The following is a 25,062-nucleotide window of genomic DNA, read 5'->3' on the forward strand; positions in this document are numbered from 1 at the left end:
ATTTTTAGTAGAGACGGTGTTTCACCATGTTGGTCAGGCTGGTCTCAAACTCTTGACCTCAGGTGATCCAGCCTCCTCGGCCTCCCAAAGTGCTGGGATTACAGGTGTGAACCACTGCGCCCGGCTTCTGTAATGGTTTTGATGATAACAGTGATGATGGGAGCCAACATTTATTAAGTCTTTTTATGTGCTAGAGACTGTGCTAAAAAGCTTTACCTATATTTTCCTTTTAAATCTCCACAACCACCTCTTGTGGTAACTACTGGCATTAACCCACTTTAGAAATTAGAAAACCGAGGCCTGGAAGGCTTAAGACATGCACTCAATGCCTCAGTGGCCCTAAGCTTCCAGGTAAGTGCTCAGACTAAGGAGTAGCGGATTTCATACTGAATTTCTTCCCATCGCCCCTTGGTGCTTAATCACTGTTCAGATAAAGGTACCCCAGGGAGAGGAGAGACTGAAGGGAATTAACATCTCTAGGGCATCTCCAATGTGCCAGGCACTACCTGATCAAATTTTATCTTCACAACAGCCCTGAAAGGTTGGCATTTATTGTTCCTTTTATTTGGAATGGAAAACAGGGACTCAGGGAAGTGAAGGGTCTTTCCTAAGGTCACGGTGCAATTAAGTGAAAAAACAAGGATATGAAGCAGCTTCCAGCTGGGTACAGTGACTGACGCCTGTAATCCCAGCACTTTGGGAGGCTGAGACGGGTGGGTCACTTGAGTCCAGGAGCTCCAGACCAGCCTGGGTAACATGATGAAACCCTGTCTCTCCCAAAATTACAAAACTTAGCCGGGTATGATGGTGTGTGCCTGTAGTCCTAGCTACTAGGGAGGCTGAGGTGGGAGGATTGCTTGTGTATGGGAAGTCCAGGCTGCAATGAGCCATAATCGCGCCACTGCACTCCAGCCTGAGTCACAGAGCAAGACCCTGTCTCAAAAATATATATATATATATATAGAGAGAGAGAGAGAGAGAGAGAGAGAAATTTAAAAAGGAGCAGCTTCTAATCCCTTGCCCAGCTTTAAAGAAGGTAGCTGCTCAGGTTGGTTCCTCGCTCTCCTGAGGCACCTATGGAACCCACAGCCACCTCCCATCTCCCTCACATAATCAGGACTTAAAACCTCCAGCGTCTCTAAGTGGGCACCCACCCAGTTTACAGAATCTAACCCATTTTCAAGTCTGAGCAACGCCCATGTCGTCCAGTGGCACTTAGTGTTCATGTCTGGTACTGCATCCCAGGTTTTGTAGATTTTTGAATACCAATTTAATGTTCATTCATTATGTCAATAATTAGTGAACACTTGCTGTGTGGCAAGCCTGGGGAGTCCAGAGATGAGCAAGACATGGTCCCTGGCCTCAGGAAATCCACATCCTTAAAGAAGATGGAGAAGTATATTAGGACAATAGGTGGGAGAGGAGACAATTGAGACCTGCAACCCCTGGCTGGGACATCTGGGAAGTCTCCCCAGCAGAGGTGGCACTTGCGTTGAGTCTAGACCGATGAGTAGGGCACTGCAAGACAAGTGAGGAAAGGGTATTTCAGACAGGGGCAACAGTGCTTGCAAAAACTCAGCGTGTCCGTGGAAGATAGACTTGCTAGATAAAATACAAGACACATGATTACATTTGAATTTTTTAAAAATAAATGTTTTAGTACAAATGTGTCCCAAATATTGCATGGGGCATACTTACACGAAAACGTATTTGTTGTTCATCTGAAATTTAAATTTGACTGAGCAGCATCCTATATTTGTGTTTGCTAAATCTGGCAGCTCTACCAAGGAATGGGGAAAGAGTTAGGGATAGCAGGAACCTAGGAAACATTAGGGATGTCACAGGAGAGACTGGAAAATGGCGGGTCATGAAGGGTCTGGAATGCCAGGCTAAGGAGTCAGCCTTCACCCTGTGAGCACTGGAGAAGGATTTTGTGTGAGGGACCCTGGGCTTGGTACAGGGGAACAAAAACAAGCCCTCCCTCGTGGGCTCATAGTCAAGGGGGCGAGAGGAGCCTCAGCCCAAAGTTGAGGGGGCGTAGCAGAAACCCCCTCCTGTGGCACCCACAGAAAGTGCTCTGGGACTCAGAGAAGGAAGAGGTACATCTGGCTGGGACGTCAAGGAGGCTTCCTGGAGGAGGAGGCAGATGATCTGGCTCAGCAAAAGAAACCCTCTCTGCTTCTGCCCCACCAAGCTATCCCTGCCATCCCCTGTTATCGGGGTGGTAGAGACACATCTTCAGGTCGCCCCCTTCATATCCCCTATATCCCAAGCTTTTTCTCACCTCCTTTCCTCTGAACCTGCTGCCCCTTCTGCCAGGCATGCACATCTTCGCCTGGGTGGTTCCTGTTTGTTCTTTGAGATCCCATTCCAGTGCCCCCCACTCATGAAGGAGCTTTCCTGACTTCACCTGGTAGCCCCTGATATGGTTTGGCTGTATCCCCACCCACATCTTATCTTGAATTGTAGTTCCCATAATCCCCACCTGTTGTGGGAGGGACCTGGTAGGAGGTAATTGAATCATGGGGGCAGTTACCCCCATGCTGTTCTCATGATAGTGAGTGAGTTCTCACAAAATTGGATGGATTTATAAGGGGCGTTTCCCCCTTTGCTTGGCACTCCTCTCTCCTGCCACCATGTGAAGAAGTACATGTTTGCTTCTTCTTCTGCCATGGTTGTAAGTTTCCTGAGGCCTCCCCAGACATAAGGAACTGTGGGTCAATTAAACCTCTTTCCTTTATAAATTACCTAGTTTTGGGTATGTCCTTATAGCATCATGAGAAGGGACTAACGCAGCCCCCATCCTAGACCAGGTCACATGCCCCACAGCATGTGCTTACCCTATCAGTGTGAGCCTGTTATGCCTATTGATTCATTTAGTCCTCTGAACAAACTCTGAGGTAGCTACTGTTACTATCCGCCTTTTACAGATGAAGATACAGAGAAGTTAAGGAACTTGCCCAAGGTCACAGAGGTAATATAGAGTGGAGCCAGGATTTGAACCCAAGAAGTCTGGCTCCAGCTCGTGATCTTAACTTCCATGCTATAAAGCCTGTAATAACATTGCACACACTGAATCTGCATTGTTTTGGGAAGGTTTTCAAGGGCTCCGTGCACTGCATGATGTGTATGTGACTGGCATGTACAACTAGGTGTGCCTTCTTCTGGATAAGGGTTCACAGATTTTCATCACAAAAAAATTTCTCAGAGAGCTTCATGATCTTCAAAGGGTTGGGATTCTCACACTGCTCACTTTTCCAGACTGAGCTCTCCAAGGCCAGGACCTGTGCCTTAGCCCCCTTTAGAAATCCAGTACCAGCCTAGTGCAAAGAGGATATTTGGGGAAGTTTTGCCAGGTGGCTGGCAGATGCCTAAACGAGCATCATCTGTATCCAACCCAACCACATCTCCACTCCCACTGCAGTAGCTGGATCTTTGTCCTGTGCTAGACTCCTTGGATCACCCTGGGTAGCACTCAGGAAGCCAGAATTGATGTTTTTCATCTCTCAAAGGAGAAGACACTAGGTTTGGGGTATCCAAAGGCATGGACATTAGAGGTGGCTCCATGCAAGACTCTGGTTTCATTTGTTGTTGTTGTTGTATTTTTTTTTTAGATAGGATTTTGCTCTGTTGCCCAGGCTGGAGTGCAGTGGCACAATCATGGCTCACTGTGGCCTTGACCTCCCAAGCTCAAGTGATCCTTTAACCTCAGCCTCCCAAGTAGCTGGGTCCACAAGCATGTATCTCCACGCCCAGCTAATTTTTTTTTTTAGAGAAAGGGTCTTGGTATATTGCCCAGACTGGTCTCAAACCACTGGGCTCAAGTGATCCTCCCACAACGGTCTCCCAGAGTTTTGGATTACAGGTGTGAGCCACCGATCCAGCCTGGTTTTGAATCTCAAAGCAACTATGAACTGACAGTGACCCTGAACATCATTTTCCCTTCTGGACCTTAGTTCTTGACTCACCCAAGTGTGCTGAGGCTGAACAAGGGCCCTTACACTTAACTCATCAAGGCATAGGACAGGGAAGGGGATGCAGAAGTGAATGAGGTGGGCCCTCTCCCTTCGATCTCCAATAACTCACAGTATAGTCCTCAGGGTCTGCACATAGGAACCACTCAATACGTGTGTATTAGTCAGCTTTTCCTGAGATAACACTGCAAAACAAACAATCCCAAAAATCTAACACCTTACACCAAGTGGCTATTTTTCTTGGCCATGGGTTTATGTCTGTGGGTCAATAGGGGTGACCCTGTTTCATCCTGAGAGCTGGGTCATGGTCTCCTCCTGTTTCTCATTCTGCAGCCAGTGGTTGCCCAGTGCAAGCTCCTCTCATGGCAGAAGCACAAGAGACCAAGACAAATCAGCAGGGATCTGTAAAGCCTCTGTTTGTATCATGTCCACTAGAATGTTCCAGTGGCCAACACAAGTCATGTGGACAAATTCAACATCCATAAGACAGAGACATGTACTCTGCCTACTTTTGTGAGCAGTGTTGAAAAGTAATATGGCAAAAGGCATAATTCTATTACAGGGAGGGAATGAAGAATTGGAAACCATAGATGTTTATCCAATGGCCAGAACTGCCCCCAGTATGGCAGGAGCAGGCAGTGGGCTCTGGGCCCACTGTGAGCCACAACCTCACTAATTTTCTTCTCTGTTCCTCGGCAGGAGCTCAGTGAGTACAACGCCACAGCCATAAAAAGCCCCACCAACACGGTCACCGTGCAGGGCCTCAAAGCCGGCGCCATCTATGTCTTCCAGGTGCGGGCACGCACCGTGGCAGGCTATGGGCGCTACAGCGGCAAGATGTACTTCCAGACCATGACAGAAGGTGAGCAGAGTCCAGTGGGCAAGAGGAGGGCACAGACTCCACAAACAGAGCAAACTCAAGGGTCACCATTCCCATGAAGCACTTTTGTGCAAATTAGAAAAGGCACTCCCTTCCAGATGTCAGCCCTCCCTCCTTCCTAATTTCGAACCTTTGTGCACAACCATATATAAAAGCCCTGTTTGTGTTCCCATTGTGTCAGCCAGGCCACTTCCTTTCCCAGGACTCTGAGGAGCTCAGCCCTAACTTCCAGAGCCACTCTGAGCAAGTCACGCATTCCTTGGTCCAATTTTTTCTCATCTATAAAATGAAAGCATCACATTCAATCTGAGAGAGTAAGCATATTTTATCCATGCACAACTCCAGTGACTTGCAATTGGACTGAGAAGGATTCTGAAGCTGCATCTGAGTTCAGCAGGAAGAAGTTCTGGGATAGATTAGTACTGTCTGCCCCAGGCAAGGGAGTGAGAGATCTAGCCTGTGTGCTACGTTTCCCACTCTGGAACTACATGGTTTCTAAGCACCATTTCTGCTCTAATAATCTTTAGAAGCAACACAGTTTAAAGACTATCGGCTCTGAAACCAAAGAAATGAGGATTCCATTTCTGATTTAGCCCTAACTGTATGTGCCTAAACAAGTCACCTTACCTCTCCAACCCTCAGCTTTCTCATTCATAAGTGGGGGTGATAACAATGATCTCATTATCACCATCGTTATCAAACTAGTGTAAGAATGAGAGACCTAGCACAGGATTGGCACTAGGTCCCAGGCATATCATCACTCACCAGATGGTAGGTAAGTCATAGTTTGTCATTGCTGTGAGTCTGGGATCCGTTTCACCAGTCAGCTAAACTCCAGGGTGGCTCTATCTGACCAGATTCCAGCATCACCATCCTTTCTTAGTATCTGCTCTAACCACTAGGCGTGCCTTGGCCTTTGCCTGGTTGAACATTTCAGAGGCTCCTGGACTCTTAAATTCTTGCCTTATCACAAAAATCCTCCCTATGGCTCTACCATCTCTTCCAGCACTCACCTCCTCTGTAATCTTTCTGTTCCTCGTGGCAGCTTTTTTCACCTCTTTAAGCCCTTTTCCATGTTGGGTGAGTGTCACTGACTGGGAACTGAGAGACTGTCCCAAGATCCTTTTATTAATTCAACAAATGTGGCTGGGGCCCTGCCACTTACCAGGCCAAGTGTGGGCACTAAGGTCCCAGAGCGTGTGTCTGATCTCAACAAGTTCCTGTTCTGGTCAGTGAGACAGATGAGAAGTAAAAATAGCTAGGTGTGATGGCTCACATCTGTAATCTCAGCATTATGGGAGGCCGAGGCAGGCAGATCACCTGAGGTCAGGAGGTTCGAGACCAGCCTGGCCAATATGGTGAAACGTTATCTCTACTACAACTACAGAATCAGCCAGGCGTGATGGCAGGCACCTGTAGTCCCAGCTACTCGGGAGACTGAGACAGGAGAATGGCTTGAACCTGGGAAGCAGAGGTTGCAGTGAGCCAAGATCGTGCCATTACACTCCAGCCTAGTCACAAGAGTGAAACTCACACTCCAAAAAAAAAAAAGAGAGAAGTAAAAATAATAAAATGTAAATCAATGATAGTGTTAATGGCATTGAATGGTTTCCAAGAGCCAGGCTAATGCCAAGTGTATCTTCTGTGTTCTCCCATTTCAACTCCCACCGTTGGGTCAAGCAGACCTGGGTTCAAATGCCTGGCCGGAGTGCTACTTTCTTTGTGACCTCAGGCACATCATGACCTCACTAAGCCCAGTTTCCTCCTCTGTAAAATGGGGTAATCATAAGACTGTTCCGAGATACGTAACATACTTAGCACAGTGAGTGACACATAAAACACTCAGGGATAAGAATAGTTAATATTGATTGAATGCTTGCTTGTGTGCCAAGTGTTGTTCTAAGTGCTTTACCCAACAATCCTGAGATGGGAACTATTATTCTCCCCATTTTACAGATAAGGCAACTGAGGCACAAAGAGGTAAGTCACTTTGCCTTATCACACAGTCACTTTGCCTTACTATCACATAGTTAGTAAGTGGCACCATTGGGATTCAAACCCAGGGAGTCTGGCTCCAGAGTCTGTGCTTTTAACTGCCTGTGTGTGTGTGTCAGCTGTTATTATTGTTGATTTTCACATCAACATTGAGATGTAGGAATTATGCCCATTTTATGGATGAGAAATTGAGGATTGGAGCAGTTCATGGACTTGTCCAGGGTTACCTGTGAGTCGGTGACAGCCCCTTTTCTGCATGGGCATGTGACAGGTGCTCTGTCAGGGGCAGGAACAGAGCCTAGGGATCCCAGGAGACCCAACAGCATGGCAGGGGGTAGGGGACAGGGGTATTAAGACTCCCACAGGCAGGCTGAGAATGCCCTTCCATGCTTTCTCCCCAGCCGAGTACCAGACAAGCATCCAGGAGAAGTTACCACTCATCATTGGCTCCTCAGCCGCTGGCCTGGTCTTCCTCATCGCTGTGGTTGTCATCGCCATCGTGTGTAACAGGTGGGTGGGGTCTCCAGGCTTGGCTGGGCCTGGCTGTCCCAGATGGCTTCTCTCCCTCTATTCAGTCATTCCTCTACAGTGCTGGTGAACTGAGGAGGCCTTCTTACAATTGCAGGGAGAGACGTGGGTAGGAAGTGGAAGTCTTCAAGTGGCCTCCTGCTACCTAAGCGGCCACCATGTGCAATTCATCCCTTTGGGATAGGCATCGTCCCTGACAAGCCACTATTGAAGGGGGTGGCACATTGAGACACTAATGCAATGGGCAAGAAAGACTGCAGGCTGCTAGGAGTTTAGTGGTTGGTGGAAGGGGTATACAGATTGTCCTGCTTTCTGCATGAGTTCAGGCCCTCTGGCTGAGGTGCTGGAAAGATGGGGAGGACTTAGGAGGAGGAGCGGGGAGGGACCTCCCAAGTGACTAGGACGGCACAAGCAAAGGCAAGAGGGTGGGGCCAGTTCCTTGACTTCTGCTGGGTATAATGCAAAGAAAGAGTCTCTTTAAAGAGTTCCCAATTTCAGAATAGACTGGACCATAAGTTCAGGTGGACAGAAGCCCCTGGGGTTTCTGGGGCCAGATGCCGTGGCTGGAAGATGACTTCTTTCTGAAGGGGGCTTGGCTGGAGGGGGAACTGGGGAAAACGTGAACCTGGACTTGAGGTGGGAGGAGTGGGAAGGGACAAGTGGGGCCAGAAGGGACAGGCAGGGAGCCCTCTGGCAGGGGTGTGGCTTCTAGGGTCTGCCCACCCTCTCCCTATCACCTACTGTGGCTCCCAGCTCCCTGGGCGCCTCCAGGTGGCTCCAGCCCTTTGCTCTTGTTCCAGAAGACGGGGGTTTGAGCGTGCCGACTCGGAGTACACGGACAAGCTGCAGCACTACACCAGTGGCCACAGTATGTACACACCCCAGCAGGCTGGAACCCTTGGGCCCTTTACTGTCGGTTCCCCAGTGACCTCTTAAGCCATCTTGGACCTCCTACTGCCATGCTGCAGGCAGACAGTGTCAAGTGGTTGCCTGGTCGCACTAAGCTCACTCTCACCTCTAGGCCTTTGCAAGTGCGGTTCCCTCTGCCTCAAACGCTGTTCCCTCTGCCTCAAACGCTGTTCCCTCTGCCTCAAGCGCTCTCCCCATCTCCCTTTACCCATGTACCCTTTACTCATCCCTCAGGCCTCACCATACACAGACTCCTCTGAGCAGCCTTCCCTGACCCCACTCCATCCTGGGTTCAGGAGCCGCATCTGTGCTTGCAGGCTGCATTGAGGTGGCTGTTTCTTATCTCACGACCATGATAGTGGGGGCCGCTGGAGACCTGGAATTGTGTCTGACATTTACCATGTCTCCCCAGCACCAGTGCGGTGCCCAGCACATAGTAGACACTAGACATATTTGCAGAATAAATAAATGAATCAAATTGAATGAATGAGTTGATGAGGACTCCGGGCTGTGACCCAGGAGGTGAGAAAAGCAGCAGGAGCCCCTTCCTTCTTCTCTTCCTCTCACTCTGTGGCTCTAGACCCCTGTTCTTCCCCAGTGGCTCCTCCGGTGGCCTCTTCCCCTTACCCAGTGCCCTCATTTCTCCCACCATCCCATCCTCCATTGGGCCAGGGCTGGGGATGTATGTGCCACACACACACAGGTGTCCCCTCCTGAAGGGCCAGAGAGAAAAGTAGATCAAAGATTCCTCTCTCCGCTTGACCTGGGCAAAACCAGTTATCAGAGAGTTGGGGGGTGTAAGAAGCTTAGTCCTTACTTCAGATCATTCAGCAAAAAGGAGTTCTAAATGGGTCCAACATTCATTCTCAAACTGTACTCAGTGGGATGCCCTGGGGTTCCTCAGGCTGCCTCTAAGGGCCCTGCCCTTGTCACACATCTGTCGTGGGCCTACTACATATGCCAGGCACTGTTCTAGGTGCTGGGGATCCCCGAGTAACCAAACCGAATATCCTGGCCTTTGAAAAACTTATATTCTAGTGGGAAGGATGGGGAATAAAAAAATACATGTCATAAGGTCAGGCACAGTAGCTCACTCCTGTAATCCCAGCACTTTGGGAGGCTGAGGCAGGCAGATGACTTGAGGCCGGGAGTTTGAGACCAGCCTGGCCAACATGGAGAAACCCTGTCTCTACTAAAAATACTAAATTTAGCCAGGCATGGTGGTGTGTGCCTGTAATCCCAGCTACTCAGGAGGCTGAGGCAGGTAAATTGATTGAACCCGGGAGGCAGAGACTGCAGTGAGCAGAGATTGTGCCACTGCACTCCAGCCTGGGTGACAAAGCAAAACTCTGTCTCAAAATAAATAAATAAATAAATAAATAAATAAATAAATAAATAAATAAATAAATAAAAACATGTTATAAGGCTAGGCACAGTGGCTCACACCTGTAATCCCACCACTTTGGGATGCCAAGGCGGGTGGATCGCTTGAACACGGGAGTTCAAGACCAGCCTGGGAAACATGATGAAAGCCTGTCTCTACCAAAAATGTACAAAAATTAGCTGGGTGTGGTTGTGTGTGCCTGTAGTCCCAGCTACTTAGGAGGTTGAGGTGGGAGAATAGCATAAGCCCAGGAGGCGGAGGTTGCAGTGAGCCGAGGTTGCAGTGAGCTGAGGTCTGACCACTACAGTCCAGCCTGGGTGACAGAATGAGACCCTGTCTCAAAAAAAAAAAAAAAGAAAGAAAGCAGAAAAGAAAAATACATGTCATGAATGCAAAGCGTATGGTATATTTGAAGATGCAGGTGCTATAGGAAAAAGACAAAGTGGAACAGGTAATGGACTGAGAGTTGTGGGGATCAGGGTGGCATTTTTAAATAGGACAGCTTGGGTTGGCCTCACTGACAGGGTTTTATTTGCACAAAGATACAAAGGAGCTGGGGGAGTGAGCTACTCAGAGGTATCTGAGGGAAAAGCATTCCAGGAAGAGAGAACAGCCAATGCAAAGGTCCTGAGGCTGGAGCTTCCTGGCAGGTTTCAGAAACAGCAGAGGCTGGTGTGACTGGAGCAGAGCAAAGAGAGGAATGGAAGCTTTGAGGGAGTCCAACATGCAGATTCTCATCAGGCTTAGCAAAGCCTTGGCTTTTCCTTGAGTGAAATGGGGAGCTGCTGGAAGGTTCTGAGCAGAGGACTGACATTCTCCAAGTTACAGCCTTGGTGGGACTTCTCTGGCTGTTCTCTGGAGAATAGACCGAAGGCGCTGATGCAGGGAGACCAGCGTGGTGGCTGTTGGAAGAATCCAGGGAAGATATGATGGTGGCCAGACCAAGTGGCAGGGAGAAGGTAGTGGGAAGTGGTTGGATTCCGACATATTTCAAAAGCAGAGCCACTAGATTTGCTGCAGGATTGGATGTGGGTATGTAAGCATGAGCAGAGTCTAGGAGTTCCAGGTACAAAGCCTCTGGGTAAGACGTAATTTGAAGTAAAAGTTCCTGGGCTTAAAAATAGTTTGGGGCTGGCCAGGCATGGTGGCTCACGCTTGTAGTCCCAAGCTACTCAGGAGGCTGAGGTGAGAGGATTGTACAAGGAGGTCAAGGCTGCAGTGAACCGTGATCTTACCACTGCACTCCAGCCTGGGTGACAGAGTGAGACCCTGTCTCAAGAAAAAATTTAAAAGTGAAAAATAAGGCTGGGTGCAGTAGCTCACGCCTATAATCCCAGCACTTTGGGAGGCCAAGGCGGGTGGATCACCTGAGGTCAGGAATTCAAGACCAGCCTGGCCAACATGGTGAAACCCCGTCTCTACTAAAAATACAAAAATTAGCTGGGTGTGGTGGTGCACACCTATAATCCCAACTACTCAGGAGGCTGAGGCAGGAGAATCGTTTGAACCCAGGAGGCGGAGGTTGCAGTGAGTCGAGATCGCACCACTGCACCCCAGCCTGGGTGACAGAACAAGACCCTGTTTCAAAAAAAAAAAAAAAAGATTCGATTTCCAAATAAGATTACACAGAGGTACCGGGGCTAGGACTCTAAGGTATCTTTGGCTGGGTGCAGTGGCTCACGCCTGTAATCCCAGCACTTTGGGAGGCCAAGCTGGGTGAATCACCTGAAGTCAAAAGTTCAAGACCAGCCTGGCCAACATGCTGAAACCCATCTCTATTAAAAATACAAAAATTAGGCCGGGCACAGTGGCTCAAGCCTGTAATCCCAGCACTTTGGGAGGCCGAGACGGGCGGATCACGAGGTCAGGAGATCGAGACCATCCTGGCTAACCTGGTGAAACCCCGTCTTTACTAAAAAAATACAAAAAACTAGCCGGGCGAGGTAGCAGGCGCCTGTAGTCCCAGCTACTCGGGAGGCTGAGGCAGGAGAATGGCATAAATCCGGGAGGCGGAGCTTGCAGTGAGCTGAGATCCGGCCACTGCACTCCAGCCTGGGCAACAGAGCAAGACTCCGTCTCAAAAAAAAATAAAAATACAAAAATTAGTGGGGCATGGTGGCGGGTGCCTATAGTCCCAGCTACTCAGGAGGCTGAAGCAGGACAGTTACTTGAACCTGGGAGGTGAAGATTGCAGTGAGCCTGGGGAACAGAGCAAGACTCCTTCTCAAACAAAAACAAACAAAAAAAAAAGAAAAAGATTATAAATTATGTCATCACCTCTTATTGCCCCAAGTAATGAAACCATGATCATAGATGTGGCTAGACGTACTGCGTGCATTCTGTGTGCCAAGAATTGTTTCAAGGCTTTACATGTACTTATTCATTTGATCCTTATAGTGTCTCACTTTGAATATGGGGAAACTGAGGCACAGAGGTTGTACAGCTGCCAGGGAAGGAGCAGGGGTATGAACTCCAGCTATCTGGCTGCAGAGCTGGCATCCTGTGCTGGCTCCATTCTGCTGAGCTGGAATGGGATAGGCTCCCATGCTCTGTCTCCTGGAGCCACTGGGGAGCATTGCTATGTGGTGTGTGAGTCAGTAATAGGGAAACAGGTGAGGTCTATTTTTAAAATAGACCCCAGGGTTTGTTGCTAGATCAGCACATTTAAGGCCTAAGATGCCCCTCCCTCCATCCTAAGCTCTAACGTTAGATCTGAGCAGAACTTTGTTCTGTTCAAAGCACTGCCAGCCCTGTGATCCCATATACATCCAGCCACCCTGCGTGGTCAGGACAGAGGAGGAAGCTGAGGCCCAGAGATCCATGTGACTGGCCTGTAATCACCCACATGGCCACACGGTTTCCATCATCCAGCAGGTGCTGAGTGAGTACCAAGGTCTGTGATGCCTGGATGTGGAACCGGAGGGACTGATCTGGCTTCTCATCCCTACACTGCCACTGGCCAGCTGGGTGACCTCGGGAAAGCCATCAAACCTCTCTGAGCCTTGACATCTTTATATGGGAAGTAGCAAGAACGATACTTTCGTCATGGAATTGTGAGGATTCAATGAATTAAGGGACGTTAAAGTGCTTTGGAGTAATATTTAATAATAGCCAGCTCTTCTTTGCAACAGGTTACAATTATTCAGCACTTTCCTTGATGCTCTCGTTTAATCCTTGCAACCCCATTAGGAGGTAGGTATTGTTTGTTATACCCATTGGGTAGGTGAAAAAAGTAAGACGCAGAGATTAAGTAACTTGTTCAAGGACACACAGCTGGATCAACACAGTGGTTGATCCTGGCTTGAGACTCACAAAGCAGCTCATTTGTGACCAGAATTAGCAGCAGTGCCAGAATTCAGACCCAGAACTCGGCACACTGGTTCCTCTTCCCTCATCGTGAATTTCGCATTTGAGGGCAGGGCAACGGGCAGTGGCCGACAGCCGTAAATCATCCAAACAACAGCCCAGGATTTTCTGTAGCCTTTGCCTACAGAGGTCCTCACCCGACCTCGGTTCAGCAAGTGCCCCTCCTGAGAGTCAAGCTTGTTGGAGGCTCTGGCCACCAGACACTCACTCACCTTCTATTCCAAGAGGCAGACTGGGGAAGTACCTGGAAGAAATGCAGCCTGAGGGTTACAAGTGGAGACTCTGTAGCCGGCCCGGGTTCAAACCCCACTTCTGCCATTTATTAGCTGTGTTGATGTCATTTAACCTCGTGTGTGTGTGTGTGTGTGTGTGTGTAAACAGGGTCTCGCTTTGTCACCCAGACTGGAATGCAGTGGCACAAACACGGCTCACTGCAGCCTCTACCTCCTGGGCTCAATCAATCCTCATGCCTCAGCCTCCTGAGTAGCTGGGATCACAAGCCTACACCACCATGCCTGGCTAACTTATTTATTTTTCATAGACATGGGTTTCTGCCATGTTACCCAGGCCAGTCTCGAACTTCTGGGCTCAGGCAATCCTCCTGCCTCAGCCTCCCAAAGGACTGGGATTATGAGCTTGAGCCACCGTGTCCCACTCATTTAACCTTTTTTATGCCAGTTTCCTCATCTGAAAAACAGGCATCGTATGGGATTGTACCAAATGAAATTGCTATTTATGTAGGTCAGAAACAGTTAAATATTGACAGTTTCATAAGGTATCAGCCTAATAATGGCACTTACCTGGTAGGGTTGTTAGGAGGATTCATTGGATCAAAAACTATAAAGTGCCCAGAACAAGGCCTGGCACCCAGTAAATCTACACCGAATGTATATTCAATAAGTGTTTATTAAGCATCTACTGTATATCACCTTCACATAAGTACTCCAGAGGCAACATTCTAAAGCAAGGGCTTGTAGCTTGGGGTCTAAAGACCCCTAGAGCTTCCAAGGGCCTGTGAATACGCCAAAATTATACGTGAAATATGGGAGTATGCACACACAGGAATACTTTTCCAAGGAGCAGATTCATAATTTTCATCAAATTCTCAAAGACATTCAAGACACGTAGTAATGCCATTATGTGTTCAGTAAGCACTTATTGGGCACCCACTGTGTGCCAGGCCCTGGATTCAGCATGAACAAGACAGACACAGACTCGGTCTTCCTGCGGAAGAGGGTAAACTAAGCCCTCACAGGCAGCAGAGTGTTCCAGAAAGGAGTGGCAGGGGGCTGTGGGCATGTGTATCTGGGAACCCTGGTACAAGGTAGAAAAGCCAGAACAGACATCAAGGTCATAAGAGTGGGTGTGGACTCAGGACTGTGGGAGCCTGAGGAGAGGGTACAGGTCTCCCCTGGAGCAATCCAAGCGGTCTTCACAGAGGCGATGGCATTTGATCTGGTCACAAAAAGAAAGAGGAGAGGGTACTCCAGGTAGAGAGCACGCCACGAACAAAAGCATGGAGGCAGGAAATAGTGAGGTGAATCTGAAACCCCTGGGTCAGTAAGTCCTGTGAGCTGGCATCTAGGGAGCAGGGAGCTGGAAGTGAGGCCAATCCATGGAGAGCTGGGAATGCCAGGCAGGGGCATGCACCTTTGTCCTGCAAGCAGCAGAGGCCCTCCTGACCAGTGCTGCTGGCCACAGCATGGCGATGGCATCCAGTTGCTTGGCAGTGGAGGCGACCAAGGAGGGTTTGAGCTACTGTGCTTCCCCTTACCTCCCAGAGTCAACCCATTCCTGTCCTCCATCCCCATCAGAAAGGGCCTCCCCCAGTCCTATTGGGAGGGAGGCTGAAAACCAGTTGTCAAGAACCACAGGGCGTGCATTGAGTCTGAGCAAGCAAGAGAGCATCCCCAGGGAGCCGACGCCCTGGCTCTGAGAAGGCTGATGGGGAAGGAGGTGGTCATGGCGGAATACTCCAGAAGGAGGCATGGACCAGATTCTGGTTGTATGTCATCCAGGAGGCAGTGAACATGGTGATTAGGAGTACTGGCCCCAGGCTCAAGTCTGACAGACCCGGGTTCAAATCCTGGCTGTGCCATTTGCTAGCTGTGTGGCCTTGGCCAGATGACTTAGCCTCTCTGAGCCACAGTTTCCTTATGTGTGAAATGGGAATAATTGTCCTTTCTTCTAAGAGTTTTTGAGTGGAGGAGATAAGGCATATAAAGAGCCTGGCATGGTGTTGAGCACAAAGGGCTCAGTAAGTGACAGCTGCTATTATGATTCTATCTGTGTCATTTGGATTCTGCTCGGCCCTACAGACACTGAGTGTCTGCTGTGTGCAGAGCTTTATGCAGTTTGCCAGGGGAGGGAGAAATCAGAAAAAAAAAAAAAAAGTGTCCATTTCCTCCTCCCAAGCACTCAACAGTCTTGGATGGTGGTTCTTAACCTCTTTGGGGGCCTCAGACTCCTGGGAGACTCTGCTGAAAGTTTTGGAGCCTATGGCCAGAAAAACAGATACATGTATAAAATTATTAAAAGTCCAGAGGTCAGGCCAGGCACAGTGGCTCATGCCTGTAATCCCAGCACTTTGGGAGGCCGAGGCTGGTGGATCACTTGAGGTCAGGAGTTGGAGACCAGCCTGGCCAACATGGCAAAACCTATTAAAACTCTATTAAAAATACAAAAAATAAGCTGGGTGTTGTGGCACATGGCTGTAATCCCAACTACTTGGGAGGTTAAGGTGGGAGGATGAGGGACACTTGAATTCGGGAGGCGGAGGTTGCAGTGAGCTGAGATCGTACCACTGCACTCCAGCCTGGGTGACAGAGAAAAAAAAATGTTTTTAATTAAAAAAAATTCAGAGGTCTATACTCAAGGATGGATTTTTTGAGAACTTTTGTTTTTGACAATATTTATTTCTATAACTTTTGGACTTTCGAAGCAGCATGAATTACTTTTTGAATAGAAAAGGACAATCATAATAAATGAATCCCATCTCAGGAGGTTATCAGACCTCCTACTGCCCATACTTAGGACTGCTAAGTAGCTCACAGACCCAAATTAAGAAACCCTGACCTCAAGAGCTGAACAAATACCCACACAAATAATCCCAAATAAAGCTCACGTGTTATAGCAGCAGTTGGCAAATTTTTCGTAAGGGGACAGATAGTAAATATTTTAGACCTTATGGGTCTCCCTTGTAACTACCCAACTCTGCTGTCATAGCTTAATAACAGCCATAGGCAAAGGAATGAACATGATTGTGTTCCAATAAAACTTTATTTACAAAATAGGCTGTAAGCCAGTTCGCCAACAGCTGTGTTACACACTCTAATGCCTAGATTCCTGGAATGCCTAAAATAGAGGCTGAGAGTGTCAACTCATATGTCCAAGGTCACACAGCTGAGCAGGGTTGATGGCCTCATGCACCAACCAGCCAAGCCTTATGGTGACCCAAGGATTTCAACTCCCAACTCCTAGAGCTCCTACCTCCAAAGTTGCAGCTCCTGGAGCGGCAGGAGAATGTGAGCAGGATGTTGGAGAAGCCAGAGGAAAGTTTGGGCTCTGGACCGGGAGGTCTGGGTATTGGAAGACCAGCTGTCTGTCTGGGAGGGGGAAGATGGATGGGTCATCTTTCCCTTCTTTCCAAGCATTTTGCTGACTCAGTGCTGGCTGTTCAGAATTGGGTCTTTGACATCCAGGTTACCTTCTTCTCTTAGTGCATAAAAAAATAAGTGTGGGACAGAAGAGAGGGAGAGCAAATAATAACAATAATAATAAAATTAAAATATGCATCAGATCAGGAATCAAATGCCCGATGTCTAGCCTCATGCTGATTACCAGAAAATCAGGGATCCGGAAGGGGTTAAGACTTGGCTAGTGGGGGACCTGGGAGGTGGCCCAGCAGCTGTGGATACTCAGTCCCTGGTGAGTGGGGCAGCCCCAGGCTCTGGGGGCCCATTTGGGAAGTTGGGGCAGCTAGAAAGGGACCCTGGGGGAAGAGGAGGCTTGAATTAGGCCTGGAGTTAGGCCTGGAGAGACAAGGAGGAGCTCTCCGTAGCAGAACTCCAAGGACAACATGGTCTATTGCCTGATCTTTCTGTATTTTAGTTCCAATTTGCTCCCTTCCTTTTTGCCCCCCTCTTCCTTTACTTTGCACCCCTTGATTCTCTATCACCTATCTTTCCATTTATCCTTCTGTGCCCATGCCCGTAGCAGACATTGCTTATCAGTTCTGCCAGCCTCAGCTGCTCCAGAAAACCACTGCTGATCAATGAGAGTTGGAACAAGAGCTAAGACCTATCTGCCACCCCTGCTGGTCTCTGTTCTCCTCACCTCCTACTCAGTTCACGCCCATCTGCTCAGTAAGACCCAGAGGGGTCAAGTGACCTGCAGGGAGTTGCCCAGTTCTTATGGGGGCCACATGGGAGTGGATTTCCCTCCACGGAGGGACTGGCTCCCGCTTTTCCTTTTGTGTGCATCTTAAGTCAGTCCATATGACAGAGCCTGGTCTTGTCCCCCAGTGACCCCAGGCATGAAGATCTACATCGACCCTTTCACCTATGAGGACCCCAACGAGGCAGTCCGGGAATTTGCCAAGGAAATTGACATCTCCTGTGTCAAAATTGAGCAGGTGATCGGAGCAGGTAGGTGGCTGGTACCTTCACATGTACTATGGCCTTAGCCATGGGTGGCGAGACCACCCCAATGTGTACCCTTGGGGCAGAAGGTAGGATGTGAGACAGGGGCCTCAAAGGACCCCCCCCCAAGGCCTGAAGGTTCAGAATGACCATGAAAGAAGGGCCCTCAAAGGTCATCCAGTAAAATCACCTCACTGACAAAAGAGGAAACTGAGGCACAGGGCTGGGAGGTGGCTGGGACTTTTCTGGACCCCTGACATTCTTGAAGGGGTTTGGTGTCTGCAAGGATGAGTGGGCCATTGAGAAGAAAATGTACATGCAGGCCCTGTGAGTGGATGTGACAGGGAACAGGGAGGTGGCCCTTCCACCTGGCAAGTGACATCCTGCCTGTCTTGGTGTTTCTGTCTCAGGGGAGTTTGGAGAGGTCTGCAGTGGCCACCTGAAACTGCCAGGCAAGAGAGAGATCTTTGTGGCCATCAAGACGCTCAAGTCAGGCTACACGGAGAAACAGCGCCGGGACTTCCTGAGCGAAGCCTCCATCATGGGCCAGTTCGACCATCCCAACGTCATCCACCTGGAGGGTGTCGTGACCAAGAGCACGCCTGTGATGATCATCACTGAGTTCATGGAGAATGGCTCCCTGGATTCCTTTCTCCGGGTAGGGGAAGCCAAGAGGGCCAGGGGCCCATGAATGGGGCAGGAAAGGAGTGATGGACACAGCTTCAGACTCTCAGAGCCTGAAGCGGTCTTGGAAAAGCTCTAGGTCAGGAATGGCTTGTAGGCTGTCACTTTCCATTCCCTTACCCGTGGCAGGCACTGCTAATCAATCCCAGCACTCTCATCCACTAAGCCCAGAAGCAGTCCCAGAATTCTTCTCAGTGTGGTTCCCCAGGAAGCCACAATCAGTTGATCAGAGTTGGCACACATCTCAAATCTGTTTCCATTCCTGCTCTTAGCCAGCCTTCTCATTGTGCACCGAAGAAAACGGGCTCAAAGAGAGGTTGGATTTGTCCAGAGTCACCCAGAGGGTCAAGATGAGGCCTGGACTGGAATCAAGTGTCTTGACCTCTCATCCAGGGTTTTCACCAGATTTTGGAGTTCTCCAAAGCTCTATAGGCTGGTGGGAGGAGTTCAAGGCCAACAGAGGAAAATGTCAAGGTCTCCCAGGAGACCACAGTCAACCAACCAGACATAGCACCAGACTGGGCATCAGAAGCAGGCCATTGGATCAGCTGCTGTTCAGTAAATATTTGTGAAGCACCTAACATGTGCCAGGCACCTTCCATGTACCTTCTTGTTTAAGCCAGAATAGCCCTGGGAGATGGGTGTGATTTAGGCCCATTTAACACACAGAAGAGGAAACTGAGACTCAGAGATGTTAGGTTACATGTCCAAGGTCGCACAGCCAAGAAGGAACAAAGCCAGAGTCAAACCAAGTGTATATGCTTCAAAGCCTGTGTTCTCATCACCACCCTGAAGAGCCTCTCCGGGGTCCCGAAGCATCTGAGTCCTTCCCCAAGGAACCTAGAGCCAGGCTGGCAGGGCCCTGCTCTGGTTTCCCATTGTGAGGATGATGCAGAGCCCTGATGCCTGTTCTGTTCACTCTGTGTTTTCTCCACTTCTCCCACAGCAAAACGATGGGCAGTTCACAGTCATCCAGCTGGTGGGCGTGCTTCGGGGCATCGCAGCCGGCATGAAGTACCTGGCAGACATGAACTATGTGCACCGTGACCTGGCTGCCCGCAACATCCTCGTCAACAGCAACCTGGTCTGCAAGGTGTCGGACTTCGGGCTCTCACGCTTTCTAGAGGACGATACCTCAGATCCCACCTACACCAGCGCCCTGGTAAGATGGAGGCAGGGAACACCGGAGTCCCAGAGCCAGAGAAGAGAGGCCTGAGTGGCCATCTCTCTCCCTGCAAGACAATTGCACTAACGCCCAACTGGGCCAAGCACTGCCCTGGGCCCTGGAGACAGGGAGACAGGAACCACAGCTCCTGCCCTCTTGCAACTCCCACACTGATGGGGAACACATGTGCAGAGCCATGTGGAGTGACAGGGCTGTAAGCCAGGACAGGCAGCCTTGGAGGCAGAGGAAGGCTTGCTGGAGAGGTTGATATCTGAGCTGAGAGCGGAAGGGCCCAGAAATGTTTGTCAAATGCCATGTTCTCATGGCAAAGTCCTGCGACTGGAATACAGGCTGTAGGGGCAGTGGTAGTGAGCAGTAGTGCTGGAGAGGTAGGCAGGGCTGGACCTTGGAGCTCCTGGAATGCCCAGGTTCAGGCCTCTCTCCTGAAAGCAGCAGGGGTTGTTGAAGGTTTTAAACTGGAAGGACAAAGAGCCCAGAGACGGGTGCAAGTAGGCAAGTCACTTCAGTACTGTGCTGTGTGAGACGTGCCTCCTTGATGGGGAGGCGTAAGTCACAGCTGTGGGATTGAGGGCAGCTGACAATTCTTTGGGAGCTCAGAAAAGCTTTTGGAGGGACTTGAGGATGAGAAGGAGGTTTCCAGATGGCAGAGTGGTAAAAGGCACTTCATGCAGAGGGTGCAGCTGGTGCAAATGCCCAGTGGTCTGAAGCTGCATGGTGAGTTTGGGGCACAATGAGGTGCCTCATGAGATTGGGGTATCACAGGGCACAGAGTGGGAGGATTAAGAGAAGAGGTCAGACAGGCCAGCCTCCCACCCACGAACCCTCCTCATTCTGTCTCCCAGGGCGGAAAGATCCCCATTCGCTGGACAGCCCCGGAAGCCATCCAGTACCGGAAGTTCACCTCGGCCAGTGATGTGTGGAGCTATGGCATCGTTATGTGGGAGGTGATGTCCTACGGGGAGCGGCCCTACTGGGACATGACCAACCAGGATGTAAGTCTCCAAGGGGAGGGGCAAGACCTCTCCGGCCCACCAGATGGGAGAGGGAAGATCGGGGCTCCTGGCCTTGTGCCAGTCTCCCAGAGTGTGGGACATAGGCTTCTGAGATCATGGGCCTGGCTCCCAGGGCAGCTGCCAGCCCGATGGTGACTGATTCGAATGTCCGCACAGGACCCTGGACTCTCCAGGCAGTAGGGAGTAGGAAAGGCCACTCATCCACACATCAGTGCGTCTTCAGGACGCATGCACCTGTGGCCAGCCCCAAATGAGACCACATCTGCCCTTCAGGTGTTTACCACCTAACTGGGGGACAAGACGATTATTCAGGGAACCAGATGTTGTGATCAGGAGCTTTTAAGATCAGGTGCTAAATCGGAGTAGCCCTGGAGGCACTGAGGCACCGGCAGCATGGGCAAGATCAGACAGGAGGTGATCGCAGGATAAGTGGGGTTCGAACAGTCGCAGGACGTGGAGACTTGAGAGCTTCCAGTGGGAAAGAACAGCATGTGTAAAGGCTGAGGTGGGCCAGTGCGGGGTTGAACCCAAACCAGAGGGTTTCCATTAGCAAAAATGCAGACAGGAAGGACTCGAAGAAACTTCTTACACGAGAAGGGTGACCCACAGTCAAGCTGTGGAAGGTGAATCTGGCTGTGGTGGCAGGACAGGCTGAGAGGGGTGTTTAGGAGCATTTCCTTGACAGAGAAGCAGGTGGAGATGGTGGGAGGGGGCCCCAGCCAGGCTTGAGGCCATGGTGTGGGCCTGATGAGGGGGAGGTATCTCATACCTAGAGCTGTAAATGGCACTAAAATCAAGCATGTGGCCACATGGGGTCAAGCAAGGAGGCAGAGAGGGGAGGCCTTGGGGCCATCCAAGCCAAGAGGGGCTCACAGACGGGAAAGAGGGAGGAGCTGGTGGAACCAGGCACAGGAGGGTCATCTTGGTGGACCCTGGGGAGAAGGTATCTCGGGGCTCTGGATTTCCCAAGATTGGCAGAGGGTGGGGCAAGAACCCAGCTGCCATGTCAGATTAAAGGTCTAGATGGTAGAAACCCAGGTCATCCCATCCCTGGGGCTGCCTCCAGGAGGTGAAACTGGTTGGTTGCCACAGCAACTGAGTAGGTCAGACATGCAATGTACTGGGGGCAAGATGGGCCTGGCAGAGGGTAGATGCCCTCAGCCCATCCACCCAACCCCTCTCCACTCCTGCATTGTCCCAGGTAATCAATGCCATTGAGCAGGACTATCGGCTGCCGCCGCCCATGGACTGCCCAAGCGCCCTGCACCAACTCATGCTGGACTGTTGGCAGAAGGACCGCAACCACCGGCCCAAATTCGGCCAAATTGTCAACACGCTAGACAAGATGATCCGCAATCCCAACAGCCTCAAAGCCATGGCGCCCCTCTCCTCTGGGTAAGACCCTGCCCTGGCCCCGCCCCAGCCAGGCCCTGCCCTTCTTCCCCTCTCCCATCGCTTCGGCCCCCGCCCCCCCCGCTTCAGGCAGATGCTCTTCCTTACTGCAGCTTGGGATGGGAAAGAACAGGACTAGTGTTTGTTGGGTACCTGCCCTGCCTTAGGGGTGCAGGAGAGCAGAGGACACAGACTGCCCAGAGGAAGAAAAGGACACATACCCTGTGGGTGGCAGAGGAGGCATCTTTTAAAGTGTGGTCAGAGAGACCAGGAAGAAAAATTACCAAAGGAAGGCCGGGCGAGGTGGCTTACGCCTGCAATCCCAGCACTTTGGGAGGCTGAAGTGGGTGGATCACCTGAGGACAGAAGTTCGAGACCAGCCTGGCCAACATGGTGAAACCCCTTCTCTACTAAAAAACACAAAAATTGGCCTGGCACGGTGGCTCACGCCTGTAATCCCAGCACTTTGGGAGGCCGAGGCGGGTGAATCACAAGGTCAGGAGATCGAGACCATCCCGGCTAACACTGTGAAACCTCATCTCTACTAAAAATACAAAAAAATTAGCCAGTCGTGGTGGCACGTACCTGTAGTCCCGGCTACTCGGGAGGCTGAGGCAGGAGAATGGCGTGAACCCAGGAGGCCAAGCTTGCAGTGAGCCGAGATTGCACCACTGCACTTCAACCTGGGTGACAGAGCAAGACTCCATCTCAAAAAAAAAAAAAAATTAGCCGGCCCCTAGTGGCGTGCATCTGTAATCCCAGCTACTCAGGAGGCTGAGGCAGGAGAATCACTTGAACCCAGGGGGCAGAGGTTGCCGTGAGCTGAGATCGTGCCATTGCACTCCAGCCTGAGCAGCAAGAGCGAAACTCCATCTAAAAAAAAAAAAAAAATTACCAAAGGATCCAGAATCTTAGTTGGTGAATAGATATGCCTGTCACTAAGTTTCCTTCCTAGCTACCCTCATACTCAAACCTGGACCCTCTAACTTCCATTTATATCCTCATCACACACATGCTCACACAGGTCCAGTCCTACATGCGCAGATGAACACACAATTAGGCACAAACACTCATGACTGTTCACACACAGTCTCAGGCTCTCACACCTACACACATCCATAGGCACCTGCACACACACCCATTCAGAAGTTTGTACTCACCATACACCCATCTGTGCCCGTACACTGAGTCAGCATCCCCATGCCTGAGACACAGGCTCAGCCTGAGGGGTGTTTGCCCGGGGACCTGGTACCTCACTTCTCCTCAAGGCTCAAGCCTCCCAGGGCAGGCTCTGTGGGGCAGCAGCTCTCCTCTGCCTTCCTTGGGTGGCTGTCACAGGTCACACTGCTGCCCCTGCACACACTTACTCCTCAGGACCCACAACCCCACAGGGTGTCAGAGGGGCGTCTGGCCAGGTATCCTTAGGATCTAGGGCTGGCTGTAGCCAGAGAGCACGTTCTTATGAGCGGGAGACCATCGTGCTTCCCTCTGCCTGTCTCTCCTCACCATGACCCTATGTCAGCCACCCCTAACTCTCCAGATCAAATCCCTCTGAGCTTTAAACCTCATGAGAGCCATTTCACTCCTTGCCAGCCAAGAAGTCATTCCCATTAGCGCCACCAGCCTTAGCTGGGCTTTGGAAATACAGTCTCTGGACAGTCCAGAAGGTGAGCTTCCTATAGCACAAACCAGAGTGGGGAAGGATGGAGAATGGCACTGGGAGAGGAAACTGAATAACCAGCATAGTTAGTCTAGCTGAAATCCCTCCTCCTGAAAATAAGCATGGAGCTGCATCTTCCCCTCGTCACTCCCAAGGTCCAGCCTCTTGGCCATCCCTGCAGTGCCTTCCCTAGACTTCCCAGTTGGCCCCAGCTTTGAGTTCTGCACACTCGCTCTCACATGCTTACATATATATGCATGCATGTTTCCACAGGTTCAAACCCATGCCCGCACTCATGCAGAAATGCTCACGTACATACCCCTTCGCCTGTGTTCATGTTCACGTAAATGGATGCACACGTGCACATTCATGCATACACAGCCTACAGGCATGTCCCTGCACGCTCCCTGCAAACAGGTGCCCTGACCATCTCTGTCACCCACCCCCAACCCCAGCATCAACCTGCCGCTGCTGGACCGCACGATCCCCGACTACACCAGCTTTAACACGGTGGACGAGTGGCTGGAGGCCATCAAGATGGGGCAGTACAAGGAGAGCTTCGCCAATGCTGGCTTCACCTCCTTTGACGTCGTGTCTCAGATGATGATGGAGTAAGTGTCCAGCCACCTCTGCTCATCACCTTAGCACCCCCTCTCCACCGGCCCCACCAGCCAAGTGGGATGATCTGGAGGGTGAGGAATAGATCATGTCCCAATAGGGAAGCAGGGACCAAGGGGCAAGATGGCCAACTTTGGAGTCACCTGGGGACTGATACCCAGGTCTACCTGCCACCTACAAGCTCTGTGACTTTGGTCAAATCATAGCACCTCCCTTAGCCTCCGTCTTCTCACCTACAAACTGGGGGTTGGTAGGAAGGTTGAGGGAGATATAAAGGAAGTGGATGCTTATAAAATGCAAGCTGGCAGCCGGGCACAGTTGCTCACACCTGTAATCCTAGCACTTTGGGAGTCCGAGACGGGCAGATCACAAGGTCAGGAGTTCAAGACCAGCCTGACCAACATGGTGAAACCCCATCTCTACTAAAATGCAAAAAATTAGCCGGGCGTGGTGGCATGTGCCTGTAATGCCAGCTACTCAGGAGGCTGAAGCAGGGAAATTGCTTGAACCGGGGAGGTGGAGGTTGCAGTGAGCTGAGATCATGCCACTGCACTGCAGCCTAGGCGACAGAGCGAGACTCTGTCTCAAAAAAGAAAACGAAAGAAAATGTAAGCTGGCTTCCCCTTCCCCAAAGCAGGGAAGAGAAGGCCCCCTAGGGACCCTGATTCCTACTCAAGTGCTCTTCCACCTCACACCATAGTCACTCCCTCCAGCTGTGGCTGCCTGCCCACTCCGCACTCCACACTCCCCAGTACTCCTTGCTTTGCCGTCTTCCTCCCGGGGAAGCCCAGGCAGCTCTCTACCAGGCACAGGGCTCCTTCACCTGCACATTT

At 50.6% G+C, this 25,062-nt stretch overlaps 1 protein-coding gene across 4 annotated transcripts in view; it reads left to right on the top strand.

Moving 5' to 3' along the window:
• EPHB2 (EPH receptor B2) overlaps positions 1–25,062 on the top strand; it is a 149,508-nt gene that overhangs the window by 122,552 nt on the left and 1,894 nt on the right. For 2 of the 4 annotated variants that reach the window (XM_011966580.1, XM_011966582.1), the window contains exons 6-14: positions 4,674–4,836; positions 7,251–7,359; positions 8,181–8,245; positions 17,560–17,682; positions 18,087–18,334; positions 19,307–19,522; positions 20,389–20,538; positions 21,761–21,954; positions 24,067–24,222. In XM_011966580.1, coding sequence (XP_011821970.1) covers positions 4,674–4,836; positions 7,251–7,359; positions 8,181–8,245; positions 17,560–17,682; positions 18,087–18,334; positions 19,307–19,522; positions 20,389–20,538; positions 21,761–21,954; positions 24,067–24,222 — 1,424 coding nt within the window. Of the gene's footprint in view, positions 1–4,673; positions 4,837–7,250; positions 7,360–8,177; positions 8,246–17,559; positions 17,683–18,086; positions 18,335–19,306; positions 19,523–20,388; positions 20,539–21,760; positions 21,955–24,066; positions 24,223–25,062 lie in introns of all 4 variants that reach the window. The other 2 variants (XM_011966581.1, XM_011966583.1) reach the window with 2 other exon arrangements.

Source organism: Mandrillus leucophaeus, unplaced genomic scaffold, assembly GCF_000951045.1.
Source record: "Mandrillus leucophaeus isolate KB7577 unplaced genomic scaffold, Mleu.le_1.0 Scaffold765, whole genome shotgun sequence".
NCBI lineage: Eukaryota > Metazoa > Chordata > Mammalia > Primates > Cercopithecidae > Mandrillus > Mandrillus leucophaeus.